This window comes from Macrobrachium rosenbergii, chromosome 29 (assembly GCF_040412425.1).
Source record: "Macrobrachium rosenbergii isolate ZJJX-2024 chromosome 29, ASM4041242v1, whole genome shotgun sequence".
Lineage (NCBI taxonomy): Eukaryota > Metazoa > Arthropoda > Malacostraca > Decapoda > Palaemonidae > Macrobrachium > Macrobrachium rosenbergii.
In genome coordinates this window covers 21,801,907-21,821,923 of record NC_089769.1, presented here as the reverse complement: position 1 = coordinate 21,821,923, position 20,017 = coordinate 21,801,907, and the positions used below count along the sequence as shown (strand labels likewise).

At 38.5% G+C, this 20,017-nt stretch overlaps 1 protein-coding gene across 5 annotated transcripts in view; it reads right to left on the bottom strand.

Annotated features, from left to right (window-relative positions):
- Nucleotides 1-20,017, bottom strand: part of LOC136854667 (uncharacterized) — a 254,920-nt gene that overhangs the window by 33,142 nt on the left and 201,761 nt on the right. For 3 of the 5 annotated variants that reach the window (XM_067131260.1, XM_067131258.1, XM_067131261.1), the window contains exons 2-3: nt 8,403-8,502; nt 5,746-6,883 (exon numbers count right to left, since the gene is read on the bottom strand). In XM_067131260.1, the coding sequence (XP_066987361.1) occupies nt 5,746-6,880 (1,135 nt within the window). In that variant the 5' untranslated portion in view covers nt 6,881-6,883; nt 8,403-8,502. The remainder of the gene's footprint in view (nt 1-5,745; nt 6,884-8,402; nt 8,503-20,017) is intronic. The other 2 variants (XM_067131257.1, XM_067131259.1) reach the window with 1 other exon arrangement.

The following is a 20,017-nucleotide window of genomic DNA, read 5'->3' as shown; positions in this document are numbered from 1 at the left end:
CAGAAGAAGAGATGTTATGTCTGAGGCATCATTGACGAAAAATTGTCCGATTGGTAGACTTTGCAAGAAGATTGTCATCTGCACTTAGCAACAGCTTCCGCAGCTGCCCTTGAAAAACCTTTCGCTCTGACGAGTTTCCTGACAGTCTGAAGCTTGTCAGAGCGAGGGTGGACAACCTTTGGTGGTATCTATTGAAGTGAGGTTGTTTGAGTAGCAACTGTCTTTGGGGAAGCAGCCTCAGGAAGTCTACCAAAAGACGTAGAATGTCCGGGAAACATTCCTTCGTGGGCCAGAACGGAGCTGCCAGGGTCATCGAGATGGGGTGCAACACAAACTCATTCAGCACTTCCCTCACCATGATGAAGGGTGGGAAGGCATACAGATCCAGGTCCAACCAGTCTTGGAGCATGGCATCTGTCGCCCATGCCAGGGGATCTAGGGCTCGAGAGCAGAAGAGAGGAAGGCGATTGTTTCTTGAGGTGGCAAACAGGTCTAGAGTCGGTTTGCCCCACAGTCTCCAAAGAATGACACAGACCATGGGATCCAGGGTCCACTCGGTGGGAAGGACCTGCTTCTGACGGCTCAGTTCATCCGCCAGGACATTCAGTTTCCCTGAATAAATCAGGTGATCACCGTCACTTGATTTTGGTGTGCTCAAAAAAGAAGATCCTTTGCTGCCTGGCAGAGGGAGCAAGAACGAGTAGCCCCAGTTCTCGGATATACTGTACAACAGTGCGGTGGTATTGTCCGCGTGTACTACCACTGTCTTGTTGTAAGTCATGGTCGAGAAGAATGAAGGCCTAGATAAATGGCCTTCAACTCCCTGATGTTGGTATGTAACTTCCATTGAGAAGAGTATGGTTGAGTTTTCCTGCCCCAGTTGGCTTTTAGGTAGCACTGGAGAATTCTCGCGTACAATCTGCCTAACTTGACGAAAGTCTCGATGGATGAAAGAGTCCCTAGTAGGCTCATCCATTGGTGGGCCGAACACGATGAGAGGACAAGAAAACTGCGATCGTCTGGAGGCAGTTGTCGATTCTCGTGGGGGATGGAAAAGCCTGAAAAGTCAGTGAGTTGAGAATCATCCCCAAATAGAGAATCTCCTGTGTCGGGGCTACCTGGGACTTTTGAAGATTTAAAAGAAGTCCTAGTTCCTGAGTAAAGCGAAGAGTGGTCCATAAATCCTTCATGCACTTCTCCTTCAAAGGGGATCGAAGAAGCCAGTTGTCCAGGTAAAGGCTGATGTTAATGCTGACCAGGTGATTTGGTGAGGGGTGAGAGGACTCACGTAAACACTTGAGGTGCCATGGAGAGGTTGAAGCAGAGAGACCGAAACTGGAAGACTTTGCCCTGGAAGACGAGCCTGAGGTACTTCCTGAAGTCCAGATGGATGGGGATATGAAAGAATGCATCTTGCAAGCCTAGCGTTATCGTCCAATCGCCCCGGTGAATGGATGACAAGACCGACTGATTCACTTTCATCTTGAACTTCATCTTCCTTACGAAGTGATTTAGGGCTCTTACATCTAGGACTGGTCTCCAGCCGCCTGACGTTTTGGGAACTACAAACAGATGATTGTAGAAGCCCTCTGTGCTGATGTCCTTGACTTCTTCTATGGCTCTCTTCAAAAGGAGAGATGATACTTTCTTCAAAAGGGGAGACGATACTTTCTTCAAAAGGGTCAAATGCTTCTCTGAGACTGCTAAGTAGGCCGTCAAGGTGATGGGAGAGGTGACTAAAGGGGCCAAGAAAAGAATGCAGTAGCCCTCCTTCAGAATCTTGATGATCCACTGGTCTGCCCCTCTGTGATCCCACTTCTCCCAAAAATGGCGAAGTCTGGCTCTTAACAGGCCACGAAGGACTTCTTGCTCACTTCTTGGACAAGGTCTTGGAAGAGCTCCTCTTGATGGAGCTAGAGGGGAACCTGACATTGGAGCTGGGCCAAGATTGCAACTTAGGCTTGCTTCCACGAAAGGGATGCTATTGCAGCAGAGAGACCATCTTAGGCCCAAACAATGACGACGAAGAACTCTTGGGGAGCTTGGAGGGCAGAGCTAAGAGTTCTTGAGTAGACTTCTTCTGAAGGTCCAAAGTAATCTCTTCCATGATCGACTGAGTGAAAAGGTGAAGAGAGTCCAGGGGCGAAAATAACAACGCCGACCTCTGCAACTGCGTGGCTCCTCTTATGGTAAAGGAGCACCAAAGTTCCCTCTTCTTCAAAGCTCCGAAAGAGAAAAGGGTCGTGAGTTCTGAAGAGCCATCCCTGATGGAAGCTGAACAATTCAAAAACCTTGAAGAGGTTCTTAACAAGGTGGTCCAGCTCTGCCGAAGAGAACATACTCTTTGCTGAAGTGAAAGCCAAAGGTCGAGAAGAGTCGATGAGGCCGGAGAAGTCTCCTTGGGAGGAGGCAGCGACTCCCAACAAGGGAGCTTCCCCAGTGGTGTATGACAAGCATCTCCTCTTAACCAGACAAGAGGGTGGATGTGCAAAAGTGCCTTGCTCTCTCTTGGAAGACAGCCAGTCTTGGATTTCTTTAAGAGCCTTCTTCGATGATGGGGAAAGAACAATCTTCGGGAGCCCGGAGCTATCTTCTGGGTGGCTCCTCATCAGGAAGGAAGAAGCAGGCGAGGCCGGGGCAGCTGGAGTGAAAAAAGACGGAAAGCTCACCAACAGGTAGCGAAGGGGAGCTGCATATGTTGAAAGAGGAGCAGAATCTTGGTTAATCTCCTCTTCATCCTCTGACAAGATTGGAGACAGGGATAATTCCTGAGGAGGCTTAGATGTGGGAGCTTTCCTAATGATGCTCATAATCTCAGAAAGCTGTTGTTTGATGGGCACCAAAGAAGGCTCATCTTCATCCGAGGTGAGTTCTTGGCACTTGAAAGTGGTAGATGGGTGACGAAGAATTGGTGCCAGGCCTTTGGTCAGTGGCACCGGGTGCTCAGAAGCTGGTGCTGGGCGCATTGGAGCCTGGACTTGGCTCTCGGGAGCGGGTTCTGGGTGCTTGTGATGGCACTTGGAGTGGTGCTTCGGGAGCTTGGCATCCAAAAGAGGGCACTCAATGAACAGACGATCTGGAGAGAACGTTACTGGAGAATCCTATGGATGAGAAGGGAGTTGGACCGATGCAAAGACTGAGGGATCCACCGAGAAGCTGCAAGAAGGCTGTGGGCTGCCAGAAGCCTCCTTGTATCACTTAACAGGAAACGGGGATGACCAACTGGTGTCGTCCATGTTCCTCTTCAATGGATGGGAAGAATCAAAATCAAGGAAGTGCTTACGGCGCCTGTGATCAGAATCGGAATCTGAGCTGGAAGACAAACGATGCACATTCAACGACATGCCTTTCCGGTATGCCTTCTCCCAGGGTTAGGGGAGCAGGGCAGTGACCTTTGTCTAGGAGAGCCAGCGGGACGAGAAGCCACCTCTTCAACTTGCACTTCAAAAGACACTTTCTGACAAAACACTTTGTCCATTATGACTTTTACGGATGCCCCTATCTCAGACATTAAACTCGCTACAAGCCTCAACTTCTTATCAAACTTGGATTGAGCCTCAACTTCTTATCAAACTTGGATTTGCTACAATAACAAAGGATAGAAGCACCTGAATCAGACGTAACTCATTGAAAGCTAATCCCAAGGCAATAATACTTCACCAACTTCCAGCAAAATGCTAAAGAACTTGGGCCTGTCACCTACATTATGCATCGGAAACGCTACTGCGATGTTTTGAATTTGCGGTTGCTGCGCGAGGTTAAAGCTATAGCCAAGTAATTACTTGGTAAGTTACTTATATGAAACAACTACGTAGCATAACTGTGAACGAATAACTACATAGCATGAAAGAGCGAAAATAACAAAATGTAACAAAAAAGATTTCGTTGCATTATTTCACAACAGACAAAATATCTAAAAAAAAAAAAAAAAAAAAAAAAAAAAAAAAAAAAAAATTATATATATATATATATATATTATAATACAAGAAGTTGCTGCACAGACGACCCTTAATTTGCACTTAGTTTATTGAAAGTAGAAGTGTCGCTGCCTACTCAATCGCAGTTGACCTAGATATCAAAACAAAGTTATCAACATTCCGATCTGTCCCTTTCTTTACCTGAAACAGACATTTAGATGGCACGGTTGAAAGGGGCAAAGATGAGGCTGGGTGCCACTCCTTTAAGCAGCTTAGCCCAACTAAGCTGCAAACAACCTTCTAAAGGCAGATTAAGCTGCTGAATTGTCTTTCCTTTTGCAGGATCCCTGGGAAGAGGCAACCGGATGGCTGAACACCTGGGCAAATGACACATCTTTTGCACACGGTCACCAATCTCTGCACTCAGTCATGACACTCGGCCGAGGCCTTAAAAGAGAAGGACAGGAGACATTTCGAGTAGTTATTGGGCAGTTGGTGGGTAGTATGCAGTTAGCTATACATGCGGGCGAGTGATACAAGACGCTGAGAGGTCGCCCTCCACCCAGATGTCCACACCAGACTCCTGATGTGAACCCAGTGCTACCGTCATCCTCGAAAGGACCTACCCAGGAACCTGAGTATGATGTCACGTGTGATTGTCCCTCGTCATCCTTCGCCAGAGACCCGCTTCCTGTACGGTAAAGTGCGAGTAAAGACTTTTCAGTCACGACCATTTGCCCTTTTGAAGTGTTACCGAGTGCCAGTATTGTTTCTCATCCTTGTGTCATTTGTTCAGTGCCTTTCGCAATGTTTCTTGTTCCAGTGTAAAGTGTTCAGTTATACCTTGAGTCCTTGGCACCCTCAGTGCAGACTCGAGTCATATTCTATGTTATATTTTCCTTTACTGGTGTGTAATGTGTAAATCTCTCTTGCAGAGGGACCTATTCACAATGGACTCATCTTGGACTGTGTCTTGCCCTTAGTCAAGACTCCAGTAGGAGGATCTTCAGGCATTGCAAGCCCTTTAACAATTCAATTATCCATTTTCCCTTCTAATGCTTTCTTTTGTAAATATAATTCCTTAATTTATCCCAAGTGTTTACGTAACATTTCCTTATGAAGTAGAGCCTTCAGCTCCTACAATCATTCCTTGTTCTTTGTTTTTTACGATTTCCCTTTACGTAAGTCAGAACTCCAAGTCCAATTAAATAAAGTTTCCATTGCCAGCCTGTAAAAATCTCTAAAAATCAAATAACCCCAGGGAAATTCGTAAAAATATATATAAATGAAAAGGATAATAAAGAATTAAGTCAAAAGGCAGGCAGCAGAAGAGACATGTCTGTCTCCGCGTGGCCAAAAAAATAAGAGAATGTGTAGCAACTGGATGGAGGGGATTCCTCCCCTTCCATCTGTAGCCAACTACCAATATCCACCTTGTTTTAAGTTAAAACAGCCGGCTCCAGCTGGCACTGAAAGTAAATCCCCTATGTAAAGACCGAGGGTTTGTATACGTGTAGGAACAACTAACCTTTTCATATAAACCCATCAACCATATACATAGTAAGTTACCTACTCCAGGCCCATTGATCTTGCAGTCTCATTTTCAAACCATTTGTACGATGAGGAAGGTATTAGCGGGTACCTGTGGTTCAAGTGGCACATGCATGTGAAAATTTTGTTTTCCTGTATGTTGAGACAAATGACTAGCATGTCTGAGAGCATTCAAAAAACAGAAATGTGTCCATATATATGACTGATGGGTTTATATAAAAAAAATATTATATTACAGCTAAGGTGAAAGTACGCACAATATACAACAAATTTTTACCTTGTAATTTGTTTTTGGCCTTAAGCATCTCATCCTGATCATCAATAAGGGCAGGGCTGCTAGTCGGAGATGGGCTAGAAATGGTGGTAATAATTTTATCCTCAATGCTTTTCTCACTAGAAGCAGTTGATGCACTGCCAGAAGACAACTGTCTTAAACACAAATTTACATTATCTACTACAGGATTTGATGGCTTATCACCCCGAGCATCCTTTGAATCATCTAATCCAGTCTTAACCAACACATTATTCTGTACATCTTGTGCTTTTTCCAAAACTTGTCCAATAGTAATCCTTGTATTTGTTATTGGGCGAAGAGGTGGAATTTTCTTTTTCTGAACAGAACTTCTGGAAAAAGATACCTTAGATGGAAAAGCAAGTTTGGAAAGCCCCTGTTTCATATTATCATTTATATGGAAAGCATGGTCAGATGTTTCTTTATCTACATTAATTGTCTTATCTAGTTTTTCAGTTCTAATAGTCTTTGCATCACAAGATGAAGTTGGTTTCTTTTCTTCAATAATTTCACAATCATCAGTTTCTGCACCTTGCTTTTCCATTTTGATCAACTCAGAAAATTCTTTTTCATCCAAGACAATTACATCATTATCGTCCTCTTTTGAAGGCGGCTGTAAACTTTTCTGAACGCTTTCATTTTTACAAACTGGCTCTGAATCTGTCTTCTTTGCTATGTCCACGCTGCAACTTTCAGAAGCACCTAAACTCTGCTTTGGAAAACTGTTATCAGCATGAAAAGTCTCATTTGTAAGCTTGCCTGTCTCATTAACTTCATTTAGCTGTGTATTTTCAAATGCATCTAAACTTAAAGACTTGGCAATAATATCCATATCAGAGCTATCATTATCTGTAAGAGAAGGCATTCCAGCTGTGTCATCCTTATTAATGAGGGTTGAGTCATTAATGCCAACACATACACTCTTGATTAGGTTGTCAAGAAGCACCTCGGTCATGTTAAGCTTGGCAAGGTCTTTATCAAATGAAACTCCTTCTCCCATGCTCTCCTCACAACCCATCAAACTATTTTCACAAGCCTCATCCATGTTCTGCAGATAGTTCATGATGTGGTCTGAATCCACAAATTCCAGTCTATCTGGTTCCTTGATTAAGTCATCCATGGTCTGGAAGAGAAAATAAAAATTTTAACAGCTACAGTTTTTATTATAAAAATGCTATTTACTAGAATTATTTTCACAAGATATACCACTGATTTCAATTTCTTTTGAGCTACTCATGAAAGTAAATAACCATAAATCTATTTGCATATAGTGTATAATGGAATCACTTAATTGAGTCACCATACAACCTTAAGGCTGGGCTTAAAAGACAATTTCTGTCTGTGACCCTAACTTCATTAAATGACCTAGGGTCAAAGGCAATGTGCTTCATATATGGATAATGTTGCCACCTCAAGCTAAAAAAAATACTACTGCTGTCATGCTACATACATCATGGGAACTGGGATGTATCCTTAGTCCAATCAGCTGAGTGGTTTTGGATATTTCTTTATTCAAAAGCATTTTGAGACTATTTGCACTTCACACAAGAGTAATGAAGTGTATTTTTTGTTCCAAATGAATTCATGCAATATTTATAAGATCAGTTATGTATCCCCTGATTCAACATCTCCAGAAACTTCTACATTAAATGCAATGCTGTGACATTTATTCAAGCTCATTATACATAGCCAAATTATAGTAGCCTTTTATGTCATTGCGTCAGACCCAAAACTGATGAATGAAAATTTTTCTAAATATACCGGAAATGTTCTCCAGCAACCAAAAGGGGCTTCACTTTTAAATGGAAATACTATTTGTTCAATTTAATCTGAGATATTACAAGTTGGACAACTACATGACAAAAAGGACCGTCCTTTCTGTAATGGTGTTTTGCAAAACACCATTACATCTGCCAATGAGTAAAATTTAATACAGTTTTCATTTCCCTTACTTTTTAAAAATAGAGCTACATCCTACGGATGATTTCACGGAAACGAATTGCGGATATAAGGAGCACCTATTCCTGATACGCGTAACTTGTTCTGCATGTGTGAAAATACCCTTTTAACATAACCAGTTGACACTGCTTAAGACAGCATGCTGGGGAGGTGGTGGTAGACTGCCTTCCACCTGGCAGCAGTCTTTGGACCTCTGATTTCCTTTCTTACTGAGCCTTCTCACAATAACAGTTCATCCACATTTATGTTGATGATACTGAACAATCTGTGATTCAACTACTCTCTGCACCTCAGAAAAGCATCTCAGCACTGAGCAAGTGATAAGGGATGGAGGGAGGATGCTGACATCATCCTTATCTTTTTAAAATAATCATTACAGATGTTCATCTACTTAACCATTCTGATGGTTAAATACATCAGAAATGAAGTTCTGTATATATACAAAATGGAATACAGCATTTTAGTCTTCAACAGGCAATGTATTCCTATTTAAAAGAATGGGCGGCAACCTATAGCTGGGCTTACAGTATGTTATTTTTATGGCCACTACAAGAGTTATTGCTTATCCAATACTCCTTTATGGCCATTACAAGGATCTTATTGCCTAATCAGGTTGTATATTACCCTAAGTTGTATTAAAAAAAATTATCATGATGTTTCAACTTTATTAGCACAAAACTCACCACACTTTTTCTTTATCTCATTTGCCCCAAGAATGTAATGTGCCTCTTATCACAAAATGCTGATGTGTTGCCAGTTTATTCAGTCTTCTTGACATCAGTTCTGGAAACCAAATTCATGAGTATAAAGACCTTGCATAATTAAAATATATATCAATATATATGGAAATTTTTTGTTAAAAACTGGCTAATTTACTATTTGAATAAAGTTATTACAAAATGCAAGGCTAGCTTTTGTTACATAAAAATGTACTTGTTGAAATAAGACACTCTGAAAACTAGTGAATATATCATAATTAGTTACAACTGTACTTCCCATCCACCTGGTTTCAATAAGCCACCAGCCATCAATCTGAGAGGGGTGCGAGTGTTACTGTATACTACCATACATTTTACTGCAATAAAACTGATGACTCACATGTGGTACAGTTTGCAAATACATAACTAATGTACAGTATATTGTTTTCATGTATTGTATAGCCATGCTCAGAAGTGATACATGTCTCCATAGGATTTTGTTAAAAATTCATTAACTGGCAACCTAACTTGCTACATATTGATCTCTTATTTGAATGCAAAAACACATTTACTTGATAAAATAAGGCCTAGTATGTTTCATAAGACTAAAGTCTATCAAATATTTAAAAAACGTAAGAAAATATTTTGTGTAGCCAAACTTTGGAAAACCAGTAAAGAAACCTTTCCAAAAATTTTGTTCATCCGGCACTGATGCGTTTGACAAAATAAAAATCTTCATCACACCTAGGTTCAGATGTTAAAATAATACAAAAAGATTTAAACATTTTTTTTTTAACATTGATATCGCTTGCACTGCAACCATACACTTTAGTCCTATTTCATAATTTTTATGCCTTAATGCTGAAAAAAAGAAAAAGAAATATGAGAGCATTACTGTAAATGCATCCACTGATATCAATGGGTAGGTGGGGCCTGTGTGATGCAACCACTACAGTGGCGGTAACAGGAACCATCTGGAACATAGGTATACAGTGCAAAGAGACAATGAAATCATCTTGAAAATATTTATTACTGTATACATTTATTATAGGAATATTTGGATTGTCTAAGAAATAATGTTGTTTCTATTATATTTCTTAACCACTTCAAAAATAATGGTTTACATATTAGCAAATATTCGCCTATAATACAGTCACACTTTTGTTAATGCCAATATTTTGTTCCTCGACCTAGGCATGTTTGGTTTCTTTACCTGCTAAAATACATTACACCTAGCAATCACATTTCTATTTTAACAATTTCTGGCCATAAAGGATATGAAATTATCTATACATTCTTGTCCTTCAAGTTAGCTTATGAATGACTCAATTATATGCAAAAAGCAAAGAGAAGGACTTTCAAGAAAATACCATTCTTCGTCAGTAAAGAAATGTTACATAATCTTTTGCATTATTACTAATAAAAATTTTGATTAATAGCTATCTTCTCGACATAATTTAAAGAACCATCATCTTTTATTCTTCAGAGAACATGTAATCTCTAAATGTAAATATTTTAGTAAACAAGACTACATCTGAGAAACCTAAAATTATTTTTTTTATGCTATCATTTTGCAACATGCAGGCTGTTTGAACGTAGCCTAAAACTTCAAAATTCAAAGAAATCTTTTTATAATTCATATTCCTATTTTGAAAATTTTGTTATGACTTAAACTTGTTAGGTCTACTGTTATATGTTGCAATGGAAGTTATGAAGACCACTTCGAGTAGCAAACGCTGGCACTGACGAGATTACTAACCTTATCACTCTATGCTTTGAGCTAAACATGTAAAAAAAAGCTAATTCACGTCACATAGATTACGAATTATACCAGTGCATAAAAGAGACCATATTCATATACCCTTAAGGAAAATAGTGTTACAGTAGTTGTGAATTCACATTTTTTTGTGATGTTCCAGGTTATACAGTTTTCCGGGTTACAGCGCTGCATTGCAATGGAACCCCCATAACCAGGGGACTGCCTGTAATAATGATAAAAAAGCATTTTTAACGCTAAGTTCTTAAAAGTAGATTTAGACAGGCTCAAATTGAGGCAATGCCAAAAATTTCAGAACTACATGCAAATTCCATCCTAAAACACTATAAGAAGATTTTGGGGTTTCCAGTTCAAAAGACTGGAGCACCTCTTTCAACTCTAAATCGTGGGTAATCTTTAAGTTTGAATGTTGCAAAACCAAGAACAACATAGAGATACTGTATACCCTTTAATCAATGAAACAGAAAGTTGCTTTGCGTGCCTAAGATATCAGAAGAACTTAATTAGGTTATCTATTGAGGTACGGATGCTGGATATCCCTCGGGACAAGCACCAAGTTTGATAAATTGACCACAATCAGATGAAGCATGTGGAGGTTATGATGGAATCTTCTCATAAGAGGCTGTCTGATAAGATCATTCCTGAAGGGTAGAAGATGAGGAACATCTACTCCTAAGAGAGGTAGCTTGGGAAACCATTCTCTTTGGGGACACCAAGGAGCTGTTAACGTCATCTCTTGCATTCTCCCAAGAGCAAAACTTGTTGATTATTTTCCTCAAAACTGCAAATGGGGGAAAAGCATAGAGGCCTAGGTTCGACCATTCTTGGAAAAATGCATCAACTGCCCATGCCCGAGGGTCCTGGCATAGAGAGCAGTAAACAGGTAATTTTGTATTCTGGGCAGTTGCGAACTGGTTGATGTTTGGGGCTCCCCAAAGGTTCCACAACCTCTGACATATTTACGGACGAAGAGACCCCACTGACAGAAGTAAATGCCCTTTCCTGCTGAGTTGGTCTGCAATAATGTTGTTTCTCCCTGGGATAAACTGTGGTAAAAGAAAGATGTTCCTGGGTTCTGCCCAAAGAAGGTAATATGCCAGCCTTGAACAAATCTCTTGATTTCATGCCCCCCTTGCCTTATGCAAGACAGAGGTTGTATTGTCTGAGTAGACTGCGATCATCTTGTTCCTGACTAGATGTTCTACTTGCATCTTGCTTCCTTCTACTGTCCAACTCCCTGACATTTCGATGTGGCCCAGAATGGCTCCCCAACCTAACACCATGTCTGAAGACAATGTGAGGCCTAAACTTCTCAAAAGAGGCCAGGTGGCCCAAAAGATACAGGCATTTTTTGGCTGGAAGCTTTTCTAAGGGTAGAAATTCTCTTAGGAGAGATAGAAAATTGTCTACTCGTTTCACCATCGGAAAAGCCTGAAAAGACAGAGCCGATCTTTGCCCTAGATAGACAACTGAAATTGTCTACTTGTTTCTCCATCGAAAAAGCCTGAAAAGACAGAGTCGATCTTCATCCCAGATAGACAACTGACGGGATGGAAGAAGTGTAAACTTGTTGACAATGATCAGAATGCCTAACATTGAGGCTAGGTGTAGGAGACAATGCTTCACCCTAAAGATCGCCTGAAACAAGTTGGCGAGAACTAACCAGTCATCTAAATATATAAGAGCATCCGGATGCCTAGAAAATGACTCCATCCCACCAATGGAGCCAACACATGGGTGAACACCTGTGGTGCCATGCTGAGACCAAAACAAAGCGTAGAAATTTCAGACTGAGGATGGATCAGAACATGGAAGTGTGTGTCTTGCATATCAATTAAACCATCCAGTCTCCCTTCTGGATGGTTGCCAGAGCAGAACTGGGCGACTCCATCAAAAAGGGAATGAGATGAACGAACCTGTTGAGACTGGAAACATCTAATACTAGCTTCCAGGCCCACAAGGTCTTGGGAACAAGAAAAAGGAGTTTGTAAAACCCAGGTGGCTTGTCTAAAACTGGTTCGATCGCCTCCTTGCATAACAACTGTATGATCTTCTCCAGTAACACTCAGAATTTTTGTGATGATGGTATACAGGGAAGGATATCGGAGATACTGACAGGAAGAGGAGTAACAAAAGGTACGACATGTCCCTCCCTGAGCGCCTTCACCAACCAGGGTTCTGCTCCAAAACTTTGCCAGGCACTCTTAAAAGCTCTGAAAATGGCCTCCTACTGTACCTTGAGGGCTCAAACTATCAGTTGCAGTTGCTTTTACAATTCTTTCTCTTATAGCATGCTTGACTACCTCGAAAGGGCTTACTAGAAGAGGACAGACTGGAAGATGACTTGGGTTGAAATATGGCATGAATTTTATGAGCAGGACCGGCCACCGTTGTATATGCAGGACGCTTGAAAGAGGATTTACAAGACTAAGCTAAGAATTCTCTACTCTCCTGATTCGAAACATCTTCAGCAATAGTTTTAAAAACATTGGGATTAAGTAGACGCTAATGAGGAACATCAAAAACAGATACTGATCGTTGAGCTGGAGTTACTTTATAAGACAAATATGAATACAGTTGTTCTAGTTCCTTTAAAATAGAATTAGTAAACACATGATTATTCTCCAGAAGTGTCTGAAAAAACTCTATCAAGGCAGAGCATTCCCTTCAGAGCTTCATCCAGGACTGTTTCTGCCTAAAAAGTAACGTTTTGTTTCACTTGGCACAGTAAAAGAGCAACAGTACTAAGGGCAAGTTCTACAGAAATAAGGACTTCAATAGCGTGAAAAACTCTAAAAATGCTTATACGGGTATTATCCTACTCTCAATGGGGTTAGGTTCCTAAACACTCACCGTTTGTTGGAAAAAACCTATCTCCAATATCGCCTAGCCTGTGAGAGAGGTGCGAAATAATGAGCAGGGAGACAAGTACTGCTGATTTATTGATGAAAACTAGCTGCTTATAAAGCGGGATGCAGACGTCTGCCTAGTTCACAGAGACCGCTGGTACAAAGATTTACAGGTGACCTGAGGTCAAACTAATTCCATAAAAAACAGGACAGTTCATACAGAGAACATAGTGACAAACAATGTCTGACATCCGACATAAATAACTTGTTACTTGTACATAATACATGATTGCTTATAAAGACAACATATACACAGTTTACAATTATGATGATAAATATATATTCTGCCCGACCTTAGGTTGGGAAAGGCACCGCAGAAACGGGATGTTCTCCACAGAGAACGCGTTGAGTGGGGGACTTTACAAGCATACACTAGGGTATTCAGTACCATGTATAAATATATGGTAGCCTAGCCTACACTATAAAGTATACTCTATACATACATGGTATAGTAATTATTAATATCAGCTAATTCTGGAGGTTCATGCAGTGACTTTTAATTCAGTACAAAGAGAAATTGAATAGCAAACAAGAATTAACTTAGCCTACACTATGGTATATCATATACATACACGGTAGCCTACCGTACATTATACTATACTATACTCTATATTCACATATTAATATTGCATTATACAAACATCATCATAACAAATATGCATCTTTTCCATGGATCTTTTAAAATGTTATGCTTTACTTCACTGTATCCAATAATATTGTATATATTCTTACATTGCTTTTGTATTATAAATTGTGATCATAGCGATCAATATTTTGGTTTGGAAATCGATGACGCACTAAGTTTATTTCACCGTATTTAACTCAGTTCAGAGCTTTTCTTGCTTGTAGTTAGCATAAATGAATCTAGATACAGTAATCTACTTATATGGGACAAGGTTATTTTTTAGTTAGCGTAAGTGAATCTAGATACAGTACTCTACTTATATGGGACAAGGCTATTTTTTGTTATACTAACTCTTTTTAAGTCAAAATAAACTTAAATATGTCTCGTTGTGAAATTAATTTAGCTATTTTTTTTCGTTAACAGATGACATTGGCCATCTGAGGGCATGTTTGTTTTGTAAAAAAAAAAAAAAAAACTATTCCATTCGCTATTTTCACTTGATTTCATCATAATACGAGCTTTACATAATTATCTTTTATTGGTGTGAAAACAGCAGTAATACGTGTTCTTTCATGCCCAGCAGTTTTGATTAAAATACTTTCCCTCCAATTTTATCTACGGTCGGTTTCATCCACGTTGCCAATGCATGATAATTCATAGTCATTAGCAGCTTGAACACTGTTTCCTCAGCTTCAGCTACAACTTGCAGCTTAAATTTAGCAGTGTATTTCCTTGATGATCTTTTATCCATACCGAATAAGGGTATAATATAAAAATATATCAGTCCTATTCTACTTAACGTCATTTGTAACAACTATGGTAACTGTTTACTACTGTACGATGGTTGAAATACAAGCAAAACAGCTGTTATTATCTGATTCGGTTATAAGCAAAACAACAGTTTCTCATTCAGTTGTTTATGGCTGTATACATTTACACAAGAATACAATGTTATACTAACAATACTTTTATCATTCTCTTTTACTTTTTTTACTAGAAGATGGGATAAAGATGGAGGAAAAGAAGTTGGTCTACTGTAATTTGGTCTCTCTCACTGCCTGATTGTACGCTGCTACCTGCACTCGTGTGAAATTTAAAAGTATTTTATAAATACAGTACTGTTGTATTGGTATTAATTGCTTACCCCTTAGCAAAATCGAATTATCATAAGGCGAATTATCGCAACTCGAGCACTACCAGGGTACCCGAGTATTTTAATCATTTTATTACAAAAAGTGCATTTAGTCATGAAAATTATATGAAAATATAGTAATCAGTGAAAATTTCTCAGTGAAAAATACAACGAATGGGCAAATTTTCCATGAATAATGTGTATATATGCTCCATAGAGAAATCTGCGAGTAGGTGAGTCTGCGAATTGTGAGAATGCGAATAAAGGGGGTTTACTGTATGTATGTGTATATATATGGTGTATATATAATATATATACTATATAATTTCTTTAAAGTTCTGTTAGTTTTCAGTTTTCTTAATTAAAATTTGCTACCTTACTTCTTGATTTGTTTCAATAATCTATCCCTTTTCTACATACTGTCATACTGTTATATAGTCTTAATTCACTCTTTTTGGGTTTCATTACTTTACATCTTACATCTTTCACTGATCTCTCTCTCTGGTCAAGATGTTTTTTAAGATTAAGCCCACCTTGTGCTGGCACAGGACCTTGTTCCTGGAGCAGCCAGTGTTATGGCTAAGATGAAACTGAGGACGATCATGGTTTCGTAGTTGGAATTGGCGAGTGGTCAAGCAGTATTTGCATCTTAACATCACTCACAATACAAATGGAAATATTGATTTAAAGTCTTGTAAACATTTGCACGTTTAATTAATAATTTTCATACCATTCCCTATTTTTCATCAAATGCAAACTAAAAAATTAATCAGAGAAGTTATGAAATTTCATGAACATGAAAGGAAATATCATCAGAAACACACTTAAAGTTACCTCATTTTCCAAACTGCACACATAATTTTATACAGTAAACCCCCGCATTCGTGAGGGATGCGTACTGCACCCCTCCGTGAATAGCTAAAATCTGCGAATACTTAAAACCTCTCTAAAAACACTTAGAACTGCCTATTTTGAAAGTTTAAACACAAGAAAAACCCTCTAAATATGCTTATACCTGAATATTTTAATAGTTTTATAACAAAAAGTGCATTTAGTCATGAAAATGATATGAAAATACATTAATTAGTGAATGTTTCTCAGTGAAAAATACCGCAAATGGGTGAATTTTCTGCGAATAATGGGTAGATACGTTCCACAGAGAAATCAGTGAATATGCGAGTCCGCGAATCGTGAGAACATGAATATGGGGGTTTACTGTATATACAGGCAGTCCCCAGTTTACAACGGGGGTTCCGTTCCTACGCCACGTTGTAAGCCAAAAATCGTCGAAAATTGTAAAGAAATCCTAAGAAAATCTTACTTTTAATGCTTTGGGTGTATTGAAAATGATGTATAATGCATTTTTATTGAGTTTTTCATAAAAAAAACTCCAAATTCTGATTATTTTGCCATTTTGTAGCCATATTTCTTCCATCGGATCGGAGTCGTAACCCCAGAACATGCATCGTAAACCAGGAAATAATTTCTGATGAATATATTTAAAAAGCGTCATAACCTCGGAATGTCGTAAGCCGGACCCTTCATAACCCAAGGACTGCCTGTATATATATATATATATAAAAAATATATATATAATCATAATTTTTCTTCAACCATTCAATACCAGATTTAACATGGTGAAAATTGCACAATATAAAAACTGCTTATATCATACACTCCATATTTTCCATATTTCCATCACTATATGGATAATGTCTTATAAAAGTAATTTCATTCTTGTGTTTTGTTTTCATATCCTACTCTGAAAGCAAACTACTGCATGCATCTTGCAAGTATGTAAACAGAACAGGCTGGGAGGTAATACTGAAGTATTTATCATTTGCCTGGCAACGATCTTCATCTCATTGATTCTTTTTTTTCTAGGAGTTTCGCTCACACTCTAAACCATAGCCAATTTGGACTAGGCAGTGTGAAAAGGATTGAACAAGACATGGTCAATATTTGATTTCAAAATAATTTATCAAAATTTGCCTTCAACAGATGCAGAAAGATCACAAAGCATAGTCAACTATTGGGATACATATGTTTTCAAAAACAAAAGCTCTCATACGTTATTACACTAGAACTTCTGTGGGTTAGTTATCCATATTTGCATACATACAGACACAATATATATACCGTGACCCCGTTTTTGCGCGTTTCACATTTCCGAGTTTCATTTTGTTGCGGATTTTTGTGGAACACATTATTCACTCTTCCACGGAGGAATTTTCACTAATTTGCGAATTTTTCATAGAGCAATGTACACTAATTACTGTGCTTTCATTTTATTTTCATGACTAAATACATTTTTATGATAACCAATGATTTACTAATTTTCAAATGTTAACATTAATGTAAACAGAGCAAAACATCTATAAAATATTTAATACAAATTACATATATTTTCAATAAAAATTGTAAACTTAAGCTCATTTAAGCTCATTCTGGGGCCCATCCTGGAATGACAGGTTTGGCCCCAGAATGAGCTTAAGTTTATGGTTTTCTCTCTCTCTCTCTCTCTAAAAACAGCAGATTATCTATAAAATGTTAACAATAATAAAATTTAAATAAATCTTTAATACAAATTGTAAACTTAAGCTCATTTTAGGGCCCACCCCAGAATGATAAGTTGGACCCCAGAATGAGCTTATTGGGTTCACAATTTCTCTCCCTCTCTTTTAAGGTTAATGTAAGATGTATCTGAAATTATATTACTGTACTGTAAAGTGGTTTTGGTTGATAAAGCATACTGTACGGTATCTGAAATATTCGCTAATTATTTTAATATTTTCCAGTCTGCTTTTATTGAGATGCAAAAACTTGTACAGTAATTATGCATGGAAAATATGAAAAAATGAATGACAAAGTAACATCATGTTTATCTAAAAACTATACTGTACATAAATAAAACTACATGCATAAAAAATCACTTTCTCTTATCAGAGAGAGAGAGAGAGAGAGAGAGAGAGAGAGAGAGAGAGAGAGAGAGAGAGAGAGAGAGAGAGAACTTTAGTGTTAATACATCGGATCACTGTAATTTGCTGGGGACGAGATGAGACTTCACAATGGCTGGAAGGAGAGTAAAAATGTTGTGTTGCCTGCGTACGAAATTCAGATTTTAAATATTTTTACAGTGATTAGAGATGAAACATCAACAGTGATAAAATATTCTCTTGTGTACTTTTATAATGTGTGATAATCATAGTCAACTTGTAATGAAATACGGTACAATAAATCAGACAAAGCAAAAAATATGGCAACCTTCGTCAATCTGCTGTGAACATGCTGGATTTGTTTATTTTCGTGTTTCTTTGTTTACAAAAGAAATTCGGATTTCAAATATTTTATGGTGATTAGATCAATACAGTATAAATGGATTCTGTAAGGGAAATAATGTGTTATAGATGTTTTGCTGTATTTTCTAATTAAAGTATTTGTAAGAATTTTTTTAATAAATTTATGGGAGATGGTGAGGCCTCACCACAAAACAACATACAGTATATAAATATAATTTCAAAGTCATCTTACAACACAGAAAAATATCAATATACGTAAACTGTATGCCTAGTGCCTTACAGTATGTGCAAACTTACATAGGCCAGAGAAAATGTGCATCTGAGCGATCTGGGATACTTGAGAGTAACAGTTGTAGGCTGGTACGGTACTTAATTTTGCAACATCACACTGAAATGATGTTAGAATGTTCTGGGATGATAGTTTGAGGTACATTTTTGTTTGAACTATCAAGTTTGGTGATAAACTCTTAAAATAGGGCAGTTATAAGCATTTTAGGGCTGTATATAACCAACTTAAGAGTAACAGTAGTAGGAGAGTAGTGTAATTTAAGATTACTTTGGGTGTTTTGGGATGATGGTTTAGGGTGTATTTTTTTTTTGAAATGATATTAAATTGTTTTAGCATGATAATTTATGGCATATTTTTGTTTGAAATATCTAATTATGCAGTGAAATGTTAAAATATGCAGTAATAAGCATTTTAGTTTAAGGGGTACAAGGTACTGTATTTGGCAGTTATAAGCCAGTTATAAGTGTTTTTAGAGGGGATTTTTGCATTTCCACAATAGGTTCTGGAACCTATTCCCGCATAAAAATGTATGTGTGTGTGTATATATATATATATATATATATATATATAACCTATATATATATAAAATGTATATATATATATATATATATATATATATGTACAGGCAGTCCCCGGTTATCGGTGATTCGGTTTTACGGCGCTTGTCTAATGACAACAATAACTGGACTTTTGGCACCGATAAGCGCCGATCGCAAGTTATTGGCGCCAATTCCTGGTTACTGGTGCTGATCTCCGGTTATCGGTGCTGATCCCCAGTTATCGGCACTGATCCCCGGTTATTGGCGCTGATAACCAGGGGTCGATGCTATTTTTGCCGATTTTCAATTATCGTCACGCTGTCGGGAATGGAACCACCGCTGATAACCAGGGACTGTCTGTATGTATGTGTGTATATATATATATATACCCTGAAACTTGCAAGTTCTAAGGCGCTTTGAGGCTGACCTGGCTTCTCTGAGACCAATAAGAACCATAAGGGTTTCAACTGTCTGATCCATTCAAGTCAAAGCACTCACATGCAGTAAAGTCTAATGACCAAAATCCCACTTTAAGGAGTAGGGGTGAGGGGGGAAGTTCATCAAGGGAATAAAAGAAATTCCTCAGAACCTAAGGCAATATATTCACATCACAAGCAAAGGACTAATAAGGGGATCCTGATGTAGAGCATAGACAAAAGGCTACCTTATGGGAAAGTTTTCTGAGCATTTGGCAAAGGGGGAAAGAGCAAATCACCCGGTACTTCTCTCTCAGTCGCTATCTGGAACCAAGTCAGTGGCCTGACCAGTCTAAGGAACCCAGCTTAGATACCAAATATCATAAGGCGAGTTCTGTAACCTGAGGAGCAGCAGAGACATGTAGAATACATGGCATACAAAGAAATGGTTGGTGGTTTACCAATGAGAGAATGGGAGGTACCCTACCACTCATCCGCCAACATTCACTATAGTTACCAAGCTTCAAAGCCTGAACTGGTTGTTGGTGAAGGTTATTCATGTAAAGGACAATACTTGTATCCTTATAGGAAAAAAGGGCAAATGGTGCACATTT